The 18,927-nt window shown below is 34.8% G+C and overlaps 1 protein-coding gene across 1 annotated transcript; it reads left to right on the top strand.

Moving 5' to 3' along the window:
• Positions 1-42: 42 nt before the first annotated feature.
• Positions 43-17,522, top strand: LOC306862894 (nuclear receptor subfamily 5 group A member 2-like). Its single transcript, XM_079405955.1, has 7 exons — positions 43-215; positions 1,031-1,149; positions 1,628-1,769; positions 2,925-3,670; positions 12,598-12,717; positions 12,796-12,943; positions 15,632-17,522. The coding sequence occupies exons 2-7, from the start codon at positions 1,048-1,050 to the stop codon at positions 15,883-15,885; spliced, it is 1,512 nt and encodes a 503-aa protein (XP_079262081.1). The 5' UTR covers positions 43-215; positions 1,031-1,047; the 3' UTR covers positions 15,886-17,522.
• The last annotated feature ends 1,405 nt before the right edge of the window (positions 17,523-18,927 follow it).

Raw genomic sequence — 18,927 nt, 5'->3', positions numbered from 1 at the left:
TGTGTGTGTGTGAATATGAGGGCATGTCTACTGTGTGAACGCACGAGGCCAAACACTAAAGAGCTGCTGCCCTCGCGCTGTCCTCGCACACATCACGCGGGTTTTTACCGGGGAAACTCTCACGATCGCGCGGTGTCGGGGCTCTGGTGATTAAATTCCTCGCGCAGAGATCAGCAGCACTGAAGCACCGCAGGGGAACAGAGAGTCACTGACAGGTAACGGTGCCTTTCACGCTAACATCACATGCTTTCGTTCCAGTCATTCCAAGCAGAGAATGATTATTCTATTAATAAACTTAGAATTGTATATACCACATAATTATGTTCATGACTGTGTTTGACAGGCTATATTTAACAAAATAATACAAATAGGCACATGGTAGTAGGCTATAGTTCTTAAATGACAACGCTGTAAGGTGATTGTCATTTACTCACAAAAATTGCAAGGCTAAAATTTCAACTATAATGTTTTTTTTCGAAATCTTTAAACGCGCTGAGATTTGTCAATGGCAGGAATGTAAATACCTACTTTTTGATACACACTGAAAAAAAATGGTGTAGAAAATTTTTTATTCAGAAATTGTTAGTTAATTTCACAAATGAATAAAGAAACGGCAAGTAATTTAACGCGAAATTTTGAAGTAGAAAGACTTGTATTTTCTTGTAAAACACTTTGTTGTATTTACAGCTTCTAAAAATAATGTTTATAGCGTAGCCTAGCTGTGAATGTATTTAATGTGATCATTTAAAGGCATTTTATAGAATTAGTTTTCATATGTTTCACTTTTCTTTTTTTTAAGGTTGCATCTAGCGTCAGCAAGGGTTTTACTATTTGGTGGATCAATATATATATATAGCCTATATATTTTTTTTCTCTCTCTCTTTTTATTTTTTATTATTGTTATTTCTGGAAAACCTTCGATGTTATAGTGCTTTTTAAATAACCCATAAAATCATCTTTAATGGCAAGAATCATATACAAGGTTTGCTGAGGCACTGAAGAAGCGCTGTGTTAATGTGTTTGTGCGCAGGCGCTCGGCGGGGCGGAATGGACTACAGTTATGATACGGACCTGGAAGAGTTGTGTCCGGTGTGTGGGGATAAAGTTTCTGGCTATCATTATGGTTTATTAACCTGCGAGAGCTGCAAGGTATTAAATCAGACGGTTTAAATATAGGCTACTGCATAATGTTTTCAGTTACCTAAACTCTGTCTAATGTGATGAAATTAATCTAAATTAACAGGTTTTAAGTATGAATCAATTGTTTAATTTAAATGTTTAATATAGGCTATTTAGCTATTTATCCTGAATATTTTAATAGGTCTATGACTGAATCAACCTGGCTATTAACAATGTGGCTGGTTTTAAGGGTCAGATCAAGTAGAAACACTTTAGCTGACAAATGCGCCTCATTAGACATTTTTTGTCGATATATTAGATATTAAATAAATACAATTTCGATGTTACAGTCACTGCGAACAAATCATTAGCCTGTTTATTAATTTTAAAGTCACTTTGCCCATTTTTCTATAGATAAATTATTCTATGGAATTTATTCTGTATCATTTTAAATATTTTTCTTCTTTTTTGTCGAATGGTAACATTATTTTCTCCCTCCATTTTAAAGGGTTTCTTTAAGAGGACCGTACAAAATAACAAACGGTACACATGTGCAGAGAGTCAGGACTGTAAGATCGATAAAACCCAGAGGAAACGGTGTCCGTTCTGCCGCTTCCAGAAATGTCTGAACGTCGGGATGCGGCTGGAAGGTGAGCGAAATATGCTTAAACTCATATTTAATCTCAAATTCAGTCCAGTATAGACAACTGCATAAATATGAAATTCATAAAGGATAATTGGATATCAAATAATAATAATGCAATTGAAAATATTTTCTTATAAAAATGATATTTTTCCTTTTTAGAGCTCTAATTCCTCGTACATTTTTTATCTTAACATTTATTATTCAAATCTGTATGTATATGGATGAAAGGCAATCTTTTGTAAGTCCTAATCGAACAATTGGCTAAAAAACGATTAAATCATATTCCGTAAAGCAGGTTGGTCTATTTAAAAAACGAATAAGAATTGAAATTGCATTGCAGCCGGTTGATTAGTTTCAGATGTAGATGTAGAATTAGAGAAAAAGACGAGAAAAAAATTAAACAGTGAAGAAAAAAAATCTCCGTTCTTGTTGCAAGGTCGCTATTATCTGCAGGCACCTTTGCCTTACCGGCTGCGCGCGCTTTGCCTCTGGATCAAGGTTAAGTATTCATTTAAGCACAGCTCTATTTTTAATCAGTCAGGCTATAGAGGTATTTTTAACTAGTTCGTGAGTTAATAGAAGGACGAATTTTAGAGAAACGACCAGAAGCAACATGTAACTGTTTGTAGAACACGATTAATTTCTTCTAAAATAAATATTCCAATTAGAACCAAAAACGGTTCTGGTACATACATACATTAGGAGAACCTCTTTCAGTTCCACAAGTATCTATTTATTATTTATTTAATTTGAGAAAAAACTCTACTTCAACCACTGATCTGATTTTTTTTATTTAGGTATTTAATTTCATATTATTATATATATATATATGTATGTATAATGTACATACACTTTATACTGAGCATGTATAAGACTGTTTTTATTATATTTTTTGGACAAATTAGATTAGATTATAATATATATATATTATACAGTAATTATAGAGTAATGTAAAAAGTACTATATAACTCTTTTTATAATACATTATATAATGCTTTTAAATATACATCAAATACAGAACATGTAGCCTAGGCCTACTGTATTTGATTTTTATTTAGATTGAGAATAATATTCAATTATAAAATACTTTTGTATAATACTGTTAAATATGAATATTAATATAAAATGTATTGTAATATGGTTTTGTTTGTGCTCACAGCTGTCCGTGCTGATAGGATGCGAGGAGGGCGCAATAAATTTGGCCCCATGTACAAACGAGACCGGGCGTTAAAGCAGCAGAAGAAAGCTCTCATCCGGGCGAGCGGCTTAAAGATGGAAGCCACGCCCCCTTTGATGTCATCCCATCAGTCAGACTACAGCTTCAGCACCGCTCTGTCCACCCCGGCTCCAAAAAACACCCACCCAAACATCGTCACCTCGGTGGCCCCTACAGATTACGAACACAACCTCTACGCATCCAGTTCCCTGAGTTTATCAGTCCCAATCCCGGCCCACACCCCTCTGCCAGCACAGTACCCGGCGTATCCCACCCTGCCCAGCCGCGCCATCAAATCTGAGTACCCCGACCACTACACAAGCTCAGAGCAGTACACCAGCGCCAGCTCCCCAGAATCTGTTCCAGGCTACACATATGTCGACCAGACGCGAGTGTCGACCAGCCCACCGCTCGCCCTGCCAGGCTTAACGGTACCGCCGCTGGTTCTGGAGTTTGTTCGCTGTGAGCAAGATGAGCTGCAGGTGCAAAGCAAGATAAGCGCTCACCTGGCCCACCTGCAGCAGGAACAGAACTCTCGGAGCGCGGCAGCCAATCAGGAACAGAACACACGTCTCGCTGCCAAACAGGAACGGCTCAGCACCTTCAGCCTGATGTGCCACATGGCTGATCAGACGCTCTTCTCTATAGTGGAGTGGGCGCGGAGCTGCATCTTCTTCAAGGAGCTCAAGGTAAGTGTGAACACGAGCGAAACTGAATTAAATAGATTCAAAACATGAAAATTCTGTCATCATTAACTCCCCCTCACGTTGTTCCAAACCTGTATGAGTTTCTTTCTCATGCCCAGCACAAAAAAAGATATTCTGAAGAATGTTGAGTTAACGGTAGCCATTGACTTCCATAGTAGGGAGAAAAATACTATGGAAGTTAATGGCTGCCGTCAACTGTTACCAAAATTCTTCAAAATATCTTTTGAGTTTCAGCAGAAGAAATACATTTATACAGGTTTGGAACAACTTGAGGGTGAGTACATGATAACAGAATTTGAATTTTTGGGTGAATTGTCCCTTTAATAAACTGCCTTGCATCATATTTGCTGAACAAAATCCAATACTTGTTTCCTACTAATTTTGGGGGTGCTGATTCCAAAAAATATAGTCTGTTTTGCTCAAGCACGTCACACTTTCTTACAGTATATGATGTGTTTTGTCGCATTTTTGCTTTTAACAATCATTTGTAAGGAGAAAGTCTTTAATCACCAGAAAAACTGCCACAAAGACACAATTCTTATCACAACAACTATTTGTTCAGTTCTCAGCCATTTTCCACATGTATGAATGATTTTGAAGACACTATTTTATGCCTTATCCTGATTTCAAGTTTAGAGTTTTGGTCAGCAGCAAGAAAATGCAAACATGACCCAGAGGTTTTCTGCTACATCTGTGGGTGTTTTTCATCCAAATGTTGACATATAATTATGATTTTGTGAGGGTAAAAAAGCTTTGTTAATTTATTTATATACTTGTGTTCATGTCAAGTTATTTGACATTACATGAAGCATTTGAGGCAAATTGAGCAAGCATCTTCTTTTCACTCATTTGCAGATGTTAAATAATACATTTAGAATATAACCTTTTTTTCTATTTTGATAAGTGCAAAGTTGATGTATATATCTTAACTCAATTCTTATTTTGTGAAAAATCTGCACTTGATTTAAATTTTTTATTGATAATTTTGAATCCAGCATCATCAGATAATAATTATAGATAGTAATATTGGGACTTTTACACACATAAACACACACACACACACACACACACACACACACACACAATGTTTGCACAAACAGAGCGGATGCGCTTGGCATGATGAAATGATGCTGACATCAATGAACAGGGAGTTAGTGTGTGTGTGTGTGTGTGTGTGTGTGTGTGTTTTCAGATGAACAGTCCCGGCCGTGTTTGCTCTGGCTCACTGTCACATTTATAATGGCTCTAGCACGGGGACAGTGATGTCTGATGTGATTCAATCAACAGGTGTATTTGAGGAAATTATTATAGCTGTCTGGTCATTTTATGAGGTTTTGTAGCATAAATGACACAAATAGCAGGAAACATTGCATTGTAAAGATGGTTTGAGCTGGTGTTGATAGAAAAGTCTGAACATAGTATGGTGAATAAAGATAATAATCACTATAGGGCATGTTTTGTGCATTTATATACCATTCAAAAGATCTGGGTTTAATATGAGAAGTCTCTTATGCTCACCAAGGCTGGATTTATTTGATCAAAAATACAGTAAAAACAGTAATATTGTGAAATATTATTACAATTTTAAAAATAACTGTTTTATATATTTTCAAATGTAATTTATTTCTGTGATGCAAAGCTGAATATTCAGCATCATTACTCTAGTCTTCAGTGTCACATGATCCTTCAGAAATTAATATAATATGTTGATTTGATGATCAAAGAAACATGTCTTATTATTATCAATGTTGAAAACAGTCGTGTTGCCTAAACTGTTTGTGATACATTTCTTTCAGGATTCTTTGATGAATAGAAATGTAAAACAATCAGCATTTATTTGAAATAAATATTTTACAATGTTACAAATAAAAAAGTCTTTACTGTCACTTTCGATTATTTTAATGCATCCTTGCTAAATAGAAGTAGTGCTATCAAACGATTAATCACAATTAATCACATCCAAAATAAATGTTTTTGTGTACTGTGTATATTTATTATGTATATATAAAGACGCACACACACAGTATATATTTTGAAAATATTTACATGTATTTACATATATTTATATAATTTATATATTAATATAATTTATATTATATATAAATATATTTAATATATAAACATAATATATTTTTCTTAAATATATACATGCATGGGTGTGTATTTATATAAACATAATATACACAGGACACACACACACATATATTATGTAAACAAAAACTTTTATTTCATTGCGATTAATCACAATGAATTGTTTGACAGCTCTAAATAAAAGTATGAATTTCTTTTTAAAAAATCTTACTGACGCCAAACACTATTTCTTGAGAATCCATACTGGATTCTGAACTGAATTCATTTAATAGCAATTTTGCAATTATCATAAGATTATTTAAACTGTATTTGAAGTCTGGATTTATTGTCCGAAATGTTGAGATATATTTCAGATTCACTTCAGAAGGCTCATTAACGTTTTTAGGAAAATAATAAATTGAGAGCTCCGGCTATATTTTGTCCATTATAACCATAGACCTTTAAAAAATGGTCCTGAAGAGCTCTTTAAATAAACTTAAGAGTGTTGTTGTCTTAGAGGAAATAGAGGATACACTCCTTTCTTTTGTCCATTCTGAGCTCCTGTCGCTCTCTGTACTGTTTCCAAACTGTGCTAACAATGCAGCATGAACACAATCACACGTTACAGCATTTCAACCACACACACACACACACACACACACACAATATACATAGTAACCCTGACTGGTATTCTCACACACGGACAATGATACTCTGTGAAATCACATACACATAATAGAATAACCTTCTCAACACACAAACAAACAAATATAGAGATAAAACGGATGTAGGAAACAGAGGCTTTGAAAACAATAGGAAGGCCAAAGTCAAATCTGAAACATTATTTATTAAAATCTGAAAAAACGTACAAAGTGAATGAAAACATGGAATTATTGCATTGAAATAGCAGCATTAATATTGCAATAAATTTTTAGTTTCAAATACAAATACAAGACTGCAATAAGACACATGATAGTCAGATAGGAATTTGATTTAAAACAATTGTTAGTCTGCACCATATAGGATTGAATCTTTTACTTGATTTTCTTCCATTTTAGTACAAACAGTACGATTTCCAGTCCTTTGCTTCTCAGACCTGTGTGTGTGTGTGTGCGCGCATGTGTGTGTGGGGGGGTTTAGCAACAGCATTCCTCTCCAGATAAGCAGAGAATGTGAATGCTGCAGTGTCCGTGTGTTCAGTCTGCCTGAAGATTTTTCTTATTCAACACGTCTCACTCTTTTTAATTCATCAGATTCCTGCAGAAAATACTTGTTTTACTCAGCTGACTATTATTCGCTCCTGAAAGATTCCAATTAGACACAAAGTAGTTTTTATATTCTGATGTAATCAGAAAACCTTTTTACATTCCACTGAAACCTTTTTATTTTAGTTCTTTAGAAACCAATACGCTGATCTGAAGAACCTGAAGAACTTTTTTCATCTCCAAAGGACCCAATGAAAAGAACATTATTTTGCCAAACCTATACGAACCATTGAAGAATCTTTCATTTTAAAGAATGTTGAATTTTATTGTAATTGATTTATAAATGCCAGCAAAATCAACATTAGCCTCTGCTTTTCAATTCTTTCTAGACAGCAAATGCTTGTATTGTCAGTGTTTAGTCTGAGCATTTAATGAATATTTGTTTTGTTCATTTAAAATGCAGTAAATATGCTTCTCGTGTCCATCAGTTTGATTTAGTCTGCCACCTACAGGTCTGGAGATCATATTTTTGGCTCAGAGAATGAATAACACTAATATGATTGACCAGAATTATTATCTTTACCCATGCTGTTTGTAGGCAAAATATACAGATATATAAAATATATAAATATATATAAAAATATATAAAATATTCTTTATTTTAGAAAATTGGTGTAGTTTTGGCCTGTTCTTTGATGCTATTCTGAAGTGGCTTCATATTAATTCCTTATTTAAAAAAGAAAAAGAAAATGAAAAAGTTGTGCAGGGTTATCTTCAAACTAAAATTATAACCATACAGTCTAACATTTCTAAAAATACAATAAAATTCTAAATATTAACAAAAACTATAATAGTATGTCAGTGATTCCAAAAAAATCAAAACTGCAATGGTACACTCTCAAAAGAAAGTGTACAAAAGCTGTCACTGGGCCGATATCCTTTCAAAAAAGTACTAATATGAAACTTTAAGATTCAAGAGTTCACACTTACATATATTTAGCACGAGTAAGGTAATGCGTATTTGGCGAGTATGGTAATGCGTATTTGGCGTGCTGTCCTGGGGAAGGACTCCGGGCTCAGGAATGGCCCGAACCCAGAGTACCCCCCCATAGTGTGGTGAGAACTCTAGTGATACCTCTTTAGTGGAGAAGGGGTGGTGGAGGGATGCTGATAAACCGTCAAATGAACAGAAGTATGTCAGCTGTATTTATAGCCGTAAATTGATTAACTTGAGTGCGAACCTCCTGTGTTAATTAGGCTAAGTATCTGACACGCTCCTCCCGGACCTTGTTAATAAAACATCATAAAGTTTAAGAAAAGGTAAATAAGGTACAAAGGTTTATCTTTTGATAAGGTACCACACTAGTTGCAGATTTTTATACATTTTGTTCTGAAAGTGTACAGTCATGGTATCAGTAATACCATAGTACTTTGATATAGGCTATTCCAAAATACCATATTCATAAAAGCTTTAGTGATACCATGGTATTTTTGACATGACATACTGACTGACTGTAATAAAGCCACTGAGACAGGATGCTGCGCTACTAATACCATCATCACTTCCTCTGCCTGTGCTGATGGATTGTTTCCACGTCACACTATTACCTGAACAGGTGTGTTCACACACACACACACATCACACCTACACATATGCCGGATGTGAACTGTTAGTTTATTTACCCTCTGAAGACAAACATATGCAGTGTGTGTCTGACAGTTTGAATGATGTTTAGGATGGTTTGTGTGCATCTCAATCTAGCAGACAGTGTGTAGAATGCATTTGTGTGTGTGTGTGCGCGTGCATGCAATACACTGATGATTTCAAAAGTTTGAGGTTGATTATTTTTATTTTTTATTTTTTTTAGATTGACTAAGGCTGCATTTATTAATACAGAAAAATACAGTAAACTCAGTTATGTGTAACATATTATTTCAGTTTCAAATAACATATGTTTTGTTTTTGAATATATTTTAAAATGTCATTTATTTCTGGGATGCAAAGCTGAATTTTCAGCATCATTTTCAGTGTTCAGTGTCACATGATCCTTCAGAAATCATTCGAATATGCTGATTTGCTGCTCAAGAATAATAATAATAATTATTATTATTATTAGCATCAGTGTTGAAAATAGTTGTGCTGCTTTATATATTTGTGGAAACCATGATACAGTTTTTTAGGATTATTTGATGAATAGAAAGTTCAAAGAATAGCATTTAAAAAAATTTTTTAAATCTTTTGTAACCGTCTTTTGATCAGTTTAATGTGTCCTTTCTGAATAAAAGTAATTTCTAAATAAATAAACCTGACCCTCAACTGACATTAACAGTTTGATAATTAAACCTGCCATAATTTTTTTACATTTCCTTCATGATTTACTTCAGAACTGGCAAAGTAAAGACATTCTAACAACAACACCAAAAAAAGTATGTTATTAAAAAATCAATATTTTAAATGAACGACGGAAACGTCTAAATTATTTAAACTTGAAGCCATGTGAAAAAACAGCATATTAACATTTGCATATTGTCTGTTATTGCAAAAAATTCTGGTTATATTCTAACCAATTATTTGATCATGTTATTACATGGTCATGGCATTACACACACACACACACACACATATATATATATATATATATGTCTGTGTGTGTAAGAAGTAAACAGCTATATTGAGCAGTGAGCAGTACACTAAAATGGAATTCTAAATGTAGCTTCTGTCCTCTGTGGTCAGTTTGTGAGTTTTACTTCCACATTCATACAGCTGGACATTTGTGTCCTTCTGGGTCAAAATCTCAAATTCCTGCAACACAAAAAGAGGCAGGTTTATTCTGCAAAGATAAAACGGAGAGAGAAATAGCAACAAGAATAAAGCCTGTGTTGTGGAAGTCTGGGGCAGCAGGCAGGTATTATCGCTGATAAATGAGGGTTACAAAATATATAAAGCACTGACAGGGAAGTGTTGTGGCGTTCAAGTGTGGATGTGAATGTGTGCACGTCTGTGTGTGATTTCAGAGTCAACAGCTACTGCTGAGAAATGGACAAGGGTCTTGTTTTACTCATAATCTTTTCAGAGCAAAGCTTTTTCTCTGTCCCATATAATAGCCCACACTGGGGTGCCAAGGGCATCTGACACTCTCCAAAAGCGGCCTCACACAGCACTTATGGTGATGCCTCCGAGGACAAGCTGAAAAATGCTAGTACACTAGTAATGGTAGTAAGTCGCAGGTTCAGTATTCAAAAGGGAAGTTAGTTTTTCTGAAAGTCCTTACTGTAGCACTTAGTATCATTGATTGATTTTATTGATTTTCTTTGGGCTTTTTGTCACTTTAATTGATAAACCTTTTTGTCTTTACTTGTTTTTTTCTTGTGAAAGTCATGTGAAGTTAATGTAGCTATTAAAGGAATAGTTCAGTCAAAAATAAATTTGCTCAAATGTACTCACCCTCAGGCCATCCAAGATGTAGATGAGTTTGTTTCTTCGTCAGGAACAAATTTGGAGAACTTGCTTTAGCACTTGCTCACCAATGCAATGAATGGGTGCCGTCAGAATGAGAGTCCAAACAGCTGATAAAAACATCCCAATAATCCACAAGTAATCCACACCTCTCCAATCCATCAATCAACCTCTTGTGAAGTGAAAAACTATGCTTGTATGAAACAAGTCCATCATAAGGCCACAATAGGAGTGTTCATAATAATGCTTCTTCCAGTAAAAAGTCCATCCCCTGTTGTCCTCTCACAACAAAACGAACCAATTGATTTATTTAGAATGGTTTTAGACTGTTTTTGCTTGCTTGATCAGTGCATATTTCTCTCCTGATTCAGACAAGACCACTTTTTCACTGGCAAAATCAATATTATGGACTCACACTTTAGTTGGTTGCAGCGGTTTAAAGTTAAAATGCCTTAATGATAGATTTGTTCCCTACAAACACTCTTATTTTGCTGTTAATTGGTGGAATGGTGTTGGCAGCTGGAAATGCAGAAAGGTTTTTTCTTTTCAAGTATGAAATGACTTGCTTCAAAATAACTTTAGTCTGAAGCTGTTTCTCTGTATTCAAACGCTCACTAGCTTTAGCTAAGCTTAAATAAGCTAGCATTACTTGCTTTTTATTCGTTTTTTCAAACAAGGTTAAAAGGATCGATAAAAAAATTAAAATATCACCATTTACTCACCCTCATGTTATTTCAAACTCAAATGTTTTTATTTCTCTTTTGCATTTTAAGTGAATTACATCTGATTTTCATAACACTAGTTGTTTGCGACTATCAGCTGATTACATAACTACAAAAATTGAATTCTTTAGATTTGAAATTATTTGTTTAGAGTACGGTGAAGTGGTTTTTAATAACGTTCGCCTCAGTATTGCTTTCCTCCATTTGCATAGAAAGCTTTGCATGCGTGTTTTTGTCGATCGTGTAGCATATCGTGTACCTGTGTATCTACAGCAGCAGACAGACTCCAGCTTCCTTCACTGTGTGCAGAATGTGCCATACGATCTTTCGTCATGGCAACAGAAGCGTGGCATAAAGGGAGTGATGGAACTGCCGTCCAATTCTATGCGCTTTAAAAAATAACAAGTGCGTTCCTGCTGCAATTAACTTTTCTGCCCCGGGAGGCTCCTGAGGGGTCACGAATCTCGTATGCAACAGTGAGCTGAAATGTGTTTCTGTAGAATTATATCATCCACATAATTGGCTATTTTCAATCCAACTCCACCTGCTAAATTGGAGTGTGAATACACACAATAGCGGCCAGCTATTGAATGAAGCCTGACTCATATCTCTGCTAATCTGAATGATGGTTCAGCCCATTCTGTTTCATTTTTATACAGTAACTCAATGCTATTGTGTTTGGCGGTAGAAAACTTGCAGCTCTCTGGAAATTTAGTGTGGGTGAGGTTCCTTTTAAACGTGTCTGAATGTGTATGTGTGTAGGCACAAAGACACATTCACATTGTATTGCATTGAATATGAAAATATGTATGTGTATGCGTATTTATTCATTATTTAGTTATACATGAAATGAAAAATTAAAATGTGGGATGGTAGGATCTCTTAATAATAGGCTATCTAGTTCTTTTTTTTTTTTAGAAAGCAAATAGAGATTCATGAGAAAAATAATTTCCGTCTCCTCTAGAGATTTAGAGGAGACAGATTTTCTCAAATTTTCAATAAATAAATAAAAATAAAACACTTCTCATCAAATTATATTTTACCTTTCATATTTATATACCTCTGTACGTTTATATTATATAATGGTCTCATTTATAATATAAAAATATATAAATCTGATATAATTGTAAATGAATATTAAATAACAAATATAGCTTATTAAAATAAAAATGTATTAAAATTAATAAAAAAATTGGAAACTTAGATATCTTCTGCTTTTTTTCATTAAAAAATGTCTCCTCTAGAGCTGACTTTCAATCAAAAAGCAAATAAAACACCTCACCAAATAGACTTCAATTTTTATAATTTATAGAGTAACTTATATATATATATAGTTCATGTACTCAATAATATTTTAGAATTTTAACAGTGTAAAAATCTACATAATGCATATATAAAAATACTTGGAAATCATTTTGTCTACTTTTATGCATTCACTTTCTCACTGCTCCACAGGTGGGAGATCAGATGAAGTTGCTGCATAACTGCTGGAGTGAGCTGCTAGTGCTGGACTACATCGCCAGACAGTTGCATCATGGGAAAGAGGAGAGTGTGCTTCTCATTACAGGACAGGAGGTACACACACACACACACACACACAAATATACATTTGATGTGTTTATTTCATGTAGTATATGTCTATGTGTGTGTCAGGTTGAGCTTGCGTCTTTACTGGCCCAGGCAGGGGTCACTCTGAGCGGGATGATACAGAGAGGTCAGGAGCTGGTGCACCGTCTGCAGGAGCTTCAGCTGGACCGCAGGGAAACTGCCTGTCTCAAATACCTCATCCTCTTCAACCCTGGTGGGAAAATCAACTTAAACCTCAGTTACACTTCCAAAATGGAGAGAATTTTCGAGAAACTTAGTTTTGCAAATAGGCCAATTTTTGGGTTTAGTATTCTTGAATAAAACAAGAGTTAATGTGATTAATATACTTTTATTTTATACATTTAGAAAAAATGATGGGAGATAGTGTCATATACAAAAGGTTCTTACACTAAAGGCATTCTTAATTTAGCTCTAATTTTTCTGATCCTTTGAATTAAAGTTTTTTTTATTATTATTAGCATTACTGTTAGACATCTATTATGTAAACTGACTTTGATACCGCCGATGTCTTTCCATGCATGGGCAGTCATACATGCAGTTCAAAGGTTTGGGGATTTTTAAACATTTCTTGAAATTATTACAATTTAAAATAACCGTTTTCTAATTGAATACCATATATTTTAAAATGTAATTTATTCCTGTGATGCAAAGCTGAATTTACAGCATCATTACTCCAGTCTTTGAGTGTCACATGATCTTCAGGAATCATTCTAATATGCTGATTTGCTGCTCATTTTTTCAATTTAAAAAACAGCATTTAAAATATAATTTTTGTAACATTATGAATGTCATTACATTCACTTTTTACATTTTTAAAAAATGACTGACCCCCAAACCCTTTGTAGCCTACTGTTGTCTATGAATGTGCTTTTGTTTGTGACCTTATAACCAAGATAATTTTTCAGTTTATATTTTCCATAGTAAATTGTAAAACTTTATTTCATTAGACCAAAATAAAGTGTCACATTTCAAGACGTATTAACTTTGTGTCAAACAGAAGATTGTGTATAAAATCTGGTTTCGCTTGTTGAATTCCAGTAACGCGATTGGCTGACACAATGATAGCAGTTATGTGCATGCATCATAGGATGTCTTATTTTTATTTTAATATTTCCCTTAATAAGTTACGCTCTAGTGTTTCAATTAGTTTTAGTTCTTAACTAATTCCAGAGGCCAAAACGACTTCTCGGTAATGAGGAAGAGGTGTGAAATGTCTCTCTTTCTGTCTCTCTCTCTCTCCAGCAATGCTGAACGCTGCTGATGTTTTAATCGTTTAATTTAAAAGACATTTTCATAGGCTCGGCGTCAGCGGCCGTCACCCCGTGCTCCGCGTCTTATTGAGCGTATCTATATTTCTTCCGCTAGGGTTTGACCGAGGCTAATTAACTGCTCAAAAGATGAATATTGCATTGATTTCCAGCCCCGCTAACGAGGACGCGCGTGTATCGCGCTGTTTGTCGTGAGTGGCAGCGTGCTTTGTGTGGCGCGGGGCGCGCGGTTACTGGGTAATGGGCTTAATTAAAATGAAAGGCTGCTGAATCGCTCCCGTTTACAAAGGCAGGGAGCCGGACCCCGTATCCGCTCGCAGACGCGCACACACGCCGTCTATAGAGAGACTCCGGCTCAAAAGAAGTTTAATGGATTGACCCCGTATTGGTCCGCACCGCCACGGCCCTCTCTTTCTCAGCTTCAGGAGAAAATGCTCCTTTATTGTTCGCGTTCGCTTAAGTGAGAGCAATTTAGCGCCGACAAAAGCTGCTTTTCATAATGCAGTGCCTGTGTGTGTTTGTATTTGTGTGCGTTCAGAAAGTGCTTGAAAACCCATTTTCCAGTCTTTGAGACTCTGTTGGTGCATCTCAGTGTTATTTTACCATTGATATACTGTTATAATTTTTGTTTATATTTTTAATTAGATTTTAGATTTACTGTTTTCACTTTAGTTTTAGTTAAAATTTATTCATTATTTTTTTTACTTAAAAAAAATATATATGTATAGTAGCTATTTATTAATTTTATTTAGTTTGAGTTATTTTGCTTCAAACTCAAAATGGCAACTAGCTAAAATGTTTATGTCTATATAGGCCAGTTTTTAATTATTTTTTATTTATTATTCATTTTATTAATAATTAGTCATTTTTATTACTTTAGTAGGCCTACTTAAAGTTTAACTAAATGAAAATCTGCCATGTTACATTGGCAACTAGCTAAAATTGTTATTCGTTTTGAAAAATGTCTACATAGCATTTATTAATTTTCATTTATTAGTTTTAGTTATTTTAGTACTTTAACTTAAACTAAACAAAAATGAAATATGTTGCATTGGCAACTAGTTGAAATTGTTATTAAATATGCCTAATTTTTTTTTTTTTATAGTTTTAGTTTATTATAGTACTTAAACTAAACCAAAATGCGAAATGTAGCTTATTATTATTATTATTTCTTAATTTAATCATTTTTTTAAATCAAATTTAGTTTATCAAGTTAATTATTTTTGTACTTTAACTCAAAATGAAATGAAAGTAAGAAATGTTTCCTTGGCAAATAGCTGAAATTTGTATACGTTTTTTTTTTTATGTGTCTATATATAGGCTAGTATTTTTTTTTTCATTTAGTTTTAGTTATTTCACTTCAAGAATAGTTATTTTATTTCAATTTAAACTAAATAAAAATGAACAATGTTGCCTTGGCAACTAGCTGAAATAGTTAATTTTTTTTGTATTTTATTTTATTTCAGTTAACATTTTTAAATTATATTATTTATAATTTATAAATATGTATTTTTTTCTATATTTAGATTATAAGTAATGTAAATGTTTTTATGGTTTTAGTTTTAGTTAACACTAAGTTAATAACCCTGCTGCCTTGCTCTCTCTAACTGCAGATGTGAAGCTGTTGGAAAACCAGCCTTACGTGGCGAGTGTGTACGAGCAGGTGAATGCTGCGTTGTTGGAGTACACACTGTGTGCGTATCCGCAATTCCCAGACAGGTTTAGCCAGATTCTGCTGCGCCTTCCTGAGTTCAGAGTGCTGAGCACACAAGGCGAAGACTACCTGTGCTACAAACACCTGAGCGGAGAGGTGCCGTGCAACAACCTCCTCATAGAAATGCTGCATGCCAAGAGAACCTGCATCTGACACACACACACACACACATTCACAGGCCCGATTCCTTCGCAGATGACACTGTTATTGACTAGATGTTTTGCAGCAGTAGTCTTTCGCACACAGAAAACCTCATCAACCATGCCACTGTGTTTCTGAAAGGAAAGAGGGGAGTTGTCAGTGTTATTTACTGTATTTATGATACAGGGTGCGGCGGTGATGTTGCATTTTTGTAGGCCAAACAAGAAGTCAGCATCACCCTGCTTCTTTTGACAAAAACTCAATACAATTTTTCCTTTGGTTTTAGCAGAAAATAGGCTCTGTGATTCTTACACATTTTGTTCACAAATGAACAAGAGTTTGAAGCCTAAATACAATCACTAGAAGTAAAAAGCTAAACGTAGTGTATACACAAGCTACAGCACGGTCACATGACTTCAGCTCTTTCAATACTTATTTTAAAAACATTTTCCATGAAAGTTTGAATAGTTTGCAAGAGTGCGATTACAAACACAGTGAGGCTGTGAAAGCATCTAGTGAGTTAACTTGTATGATGTGATGACCTTGAATGTCCTCAACAATCGCTGTAGTTCCATTTAGCCAATAGTTAGCCAGCAACTTTTTCAATCAAATCGGTATTTTATGTTATGCATGTAGAATGAAATATGAAAATATATTGAGCTTGTGTTCAATACAGACTTTATTTCAGGCATTTATTCAAAAACCCATTGACTTCAGAACGATGGAACTGAAAATGCTACGTAAAATGCTTGTTTCCAGGATTTGGCCTACAAAAATATGTCATCCCTTCAGCACTCTATTTAAAAAACCAACAGATTGTGCCTTCCCTCTCAACACACACGCACACACCGAGAAGCACTTATTCTTTAAAAAAAAAAAATCTGTAATCAAAAGATAAGGTGAGGCACAGTCACAGCCAAGAACCGCCCACTTAGACAGGAAGCGGTAACATGTCTGTCATGACAAATGAGGTATTTCAATAAATACAAAACTAAAGCACTAATGAAACGATAAGCTGAAATCTAATGAGTTCCTCAAGAGAAAAAGAGCTAAACAACCTTCATTAACATTCCCTTTTTAGGATGGAAAGTGAGAGGGAGAAAGAAAGAAAGAAGGCAGGCCTCATTCAACACAAAGCACACCCATAATAGCTCTGCCATAAAACCTAGTGAGCTACATAGACAGCATCATATACGCTTCTTATGAACAGAGCTCTTTATGCCTGTATTTATCAGACACTGCACACTTAAAGATTGTATGGTTATAAAGAGTTGAGTGTGTGTGCATATGCTGAAGAAAGGAGAGGTGAATTAGGACTTGCAATTCTGCCTTAACACTAACACTGTTGATCCTGTGAAGCTGAGAGAATCAATGGGCATAAATAACCATTCAGATGTGTTTGTGTCTCTATGCGTACTAACGTGTGAGTGTGTAAGAGAGTGTTTGTGCGACTGTTATGAAATGTCATCTCAATATTAAGCCCTCCTCAAGCTGATTATGATATCTCAGCATGTTTAATTTTTGTATAGTGGAGTGTCTGATTGGTCAAGTTCTCTTTCATGTAACATGTTTGTGTTAATGACATTTGATATGAATGTGCTTAACTGTATTGTTTCAAATTAATAAATACAAATTATTTAAACCAGCAGATATTAGTTTCCCAGAGCGTGGGTTTGATTTTGGCATTGGTGGGGACATTTCATTGTTTGATCAAAATAGGGACAATTTAGTAGTCGCTGGATATTGGTAGGGACATAGCGTCCCTACTAAATTCTATGCCCTTGAAAATCATAACAAGCGATGTCTGACTTTGGAAACTATAGTTCTATAGGTCAAGCAACAGATTAATGAGTTAATCCTGATTTCACAAAAAAAAAGCTAATAGACGCAATTATAATATAAGTCTGACATTGAAGCGAGTTGCTGTTTTTGCCACTCTTCTGATGAAGATGTCGTTCACTTGATTTGGCAATGTACCCACAGAGGAATTTTGGTCAGATTTTTTTAATGTTAACCCAATCTCATTTTGTAAGTGACACTTCTGTTTTCTTTGCATTGTTTACCTACTCGAAAGAGAATAGGCTATAGGAAAAAATATGGCTCTAAACTACTCTTTTCTTTATGAGTTGATCTAAACAAGTACATGGAAACGATCCAAAGTTCTGCAGTCAAAAGTGCATCTCTATATTAATTTTTACGGTGAAAAAAAGTTAGGCTACTATAGAGTTAAACCATGGTTGTGCTACACTAACCATAGGTTAACCATGGTACTTGTAGTAAACTACATAAAAAAAACAAAAACACGGTTACTACACATTTACTGTAATAAAACCATGGTTATTTTCCTAAAGGAATTTGTATTTGTATATTTTCTCTTTTTTTCTTTTTCTTTGTTATGCTTTATAACTGTACTGCCCTAATATTTTGATGTTTTGTACGGTTTAATTTAAAAAAAAAAAAAAAATCAGTACATGCTCCGAAGTCCCGAGCGGAATCAAAATATTCGTGAACCCACACCGAGGTCCTGATCTTAATCAAATGATTCGCAATCCGCGCTCCGAAGTTCGGATCTGAATCAAAAGATTTGTGAACCATCATTTCAGATTGGGACTTGAGTGTGGATTGCGAATCATTAAAAAAAAAAGCCGATTAGTCACCAGAAGAGACGGACGACGGGCAGCTCGCGTAAGTGTTTTGAATAACTTGGTCGCAGTTCTGTTGTTTAAATTATTTACTTGCTACTAGGAAGGTATAGTTCGTTTCCTACCTATTTCTACTCTGCATTTTCATTGGTTTTTCTGTTTGATTGCACTTACTGGTAATTAGAATAATTTGCGCCTCAGCTGAGAACGAGCCTGTGTGATTGTGCAAAGTGTTAATTTCGTCTTGAGCTATTAGTCCTACCTTATTGGCTGGGCTGATCAGAAGCCGGCCACAGCTGTTTTCACTCTAGTTTCTTAGACTGTATTTATTTGATGTCAGAGCGCTGACGCGGAAGTGTTCAGCCTCCTCGTGTGAAGACCAACGAGTGTAAAGACAGATGACTTTTTCCTG

This window comes from Barbus barbus (assembly GCF_936440315.1).
Source record: "Barbus barbus genome assembly, chromosome: 43".
Classification (NCBI taxonomy): Eukaryota; Metazoa; Chordata; class Actinopteri; order Cypriniformes; family Cyprinidae; genus Barbus; species Barbus barbus.
The sequence above is the reverse complement of the archived record's forward strand: the minus strand, read 5'-3'. Positions and strand labels throughout refer to the sequence as shown.

Coding starts and splice junctions, on each gene's coding strand:
- LOC306862894 (XM_079405955.1), top strand. CDS start 1,048: ATGGACTACAGTTATGATACGGACCTGGAAGAGTTGTGTCCGGTGTGT. Junction 1,770..2,924: donor CGTCGGGATGCGGCTGGAAG/GTGAGCGAAATA, acceptor TTGTGCTCACAG/CTGTCCGTGCTGATAGGATG. Junction 12,944..15,631: donor CCTCATCCTCTTCAACCCTG/GTGGGAAAATCA, acceptor CTCTAACTGCAG/ATGTGAAGCTGTTGGAAAAC.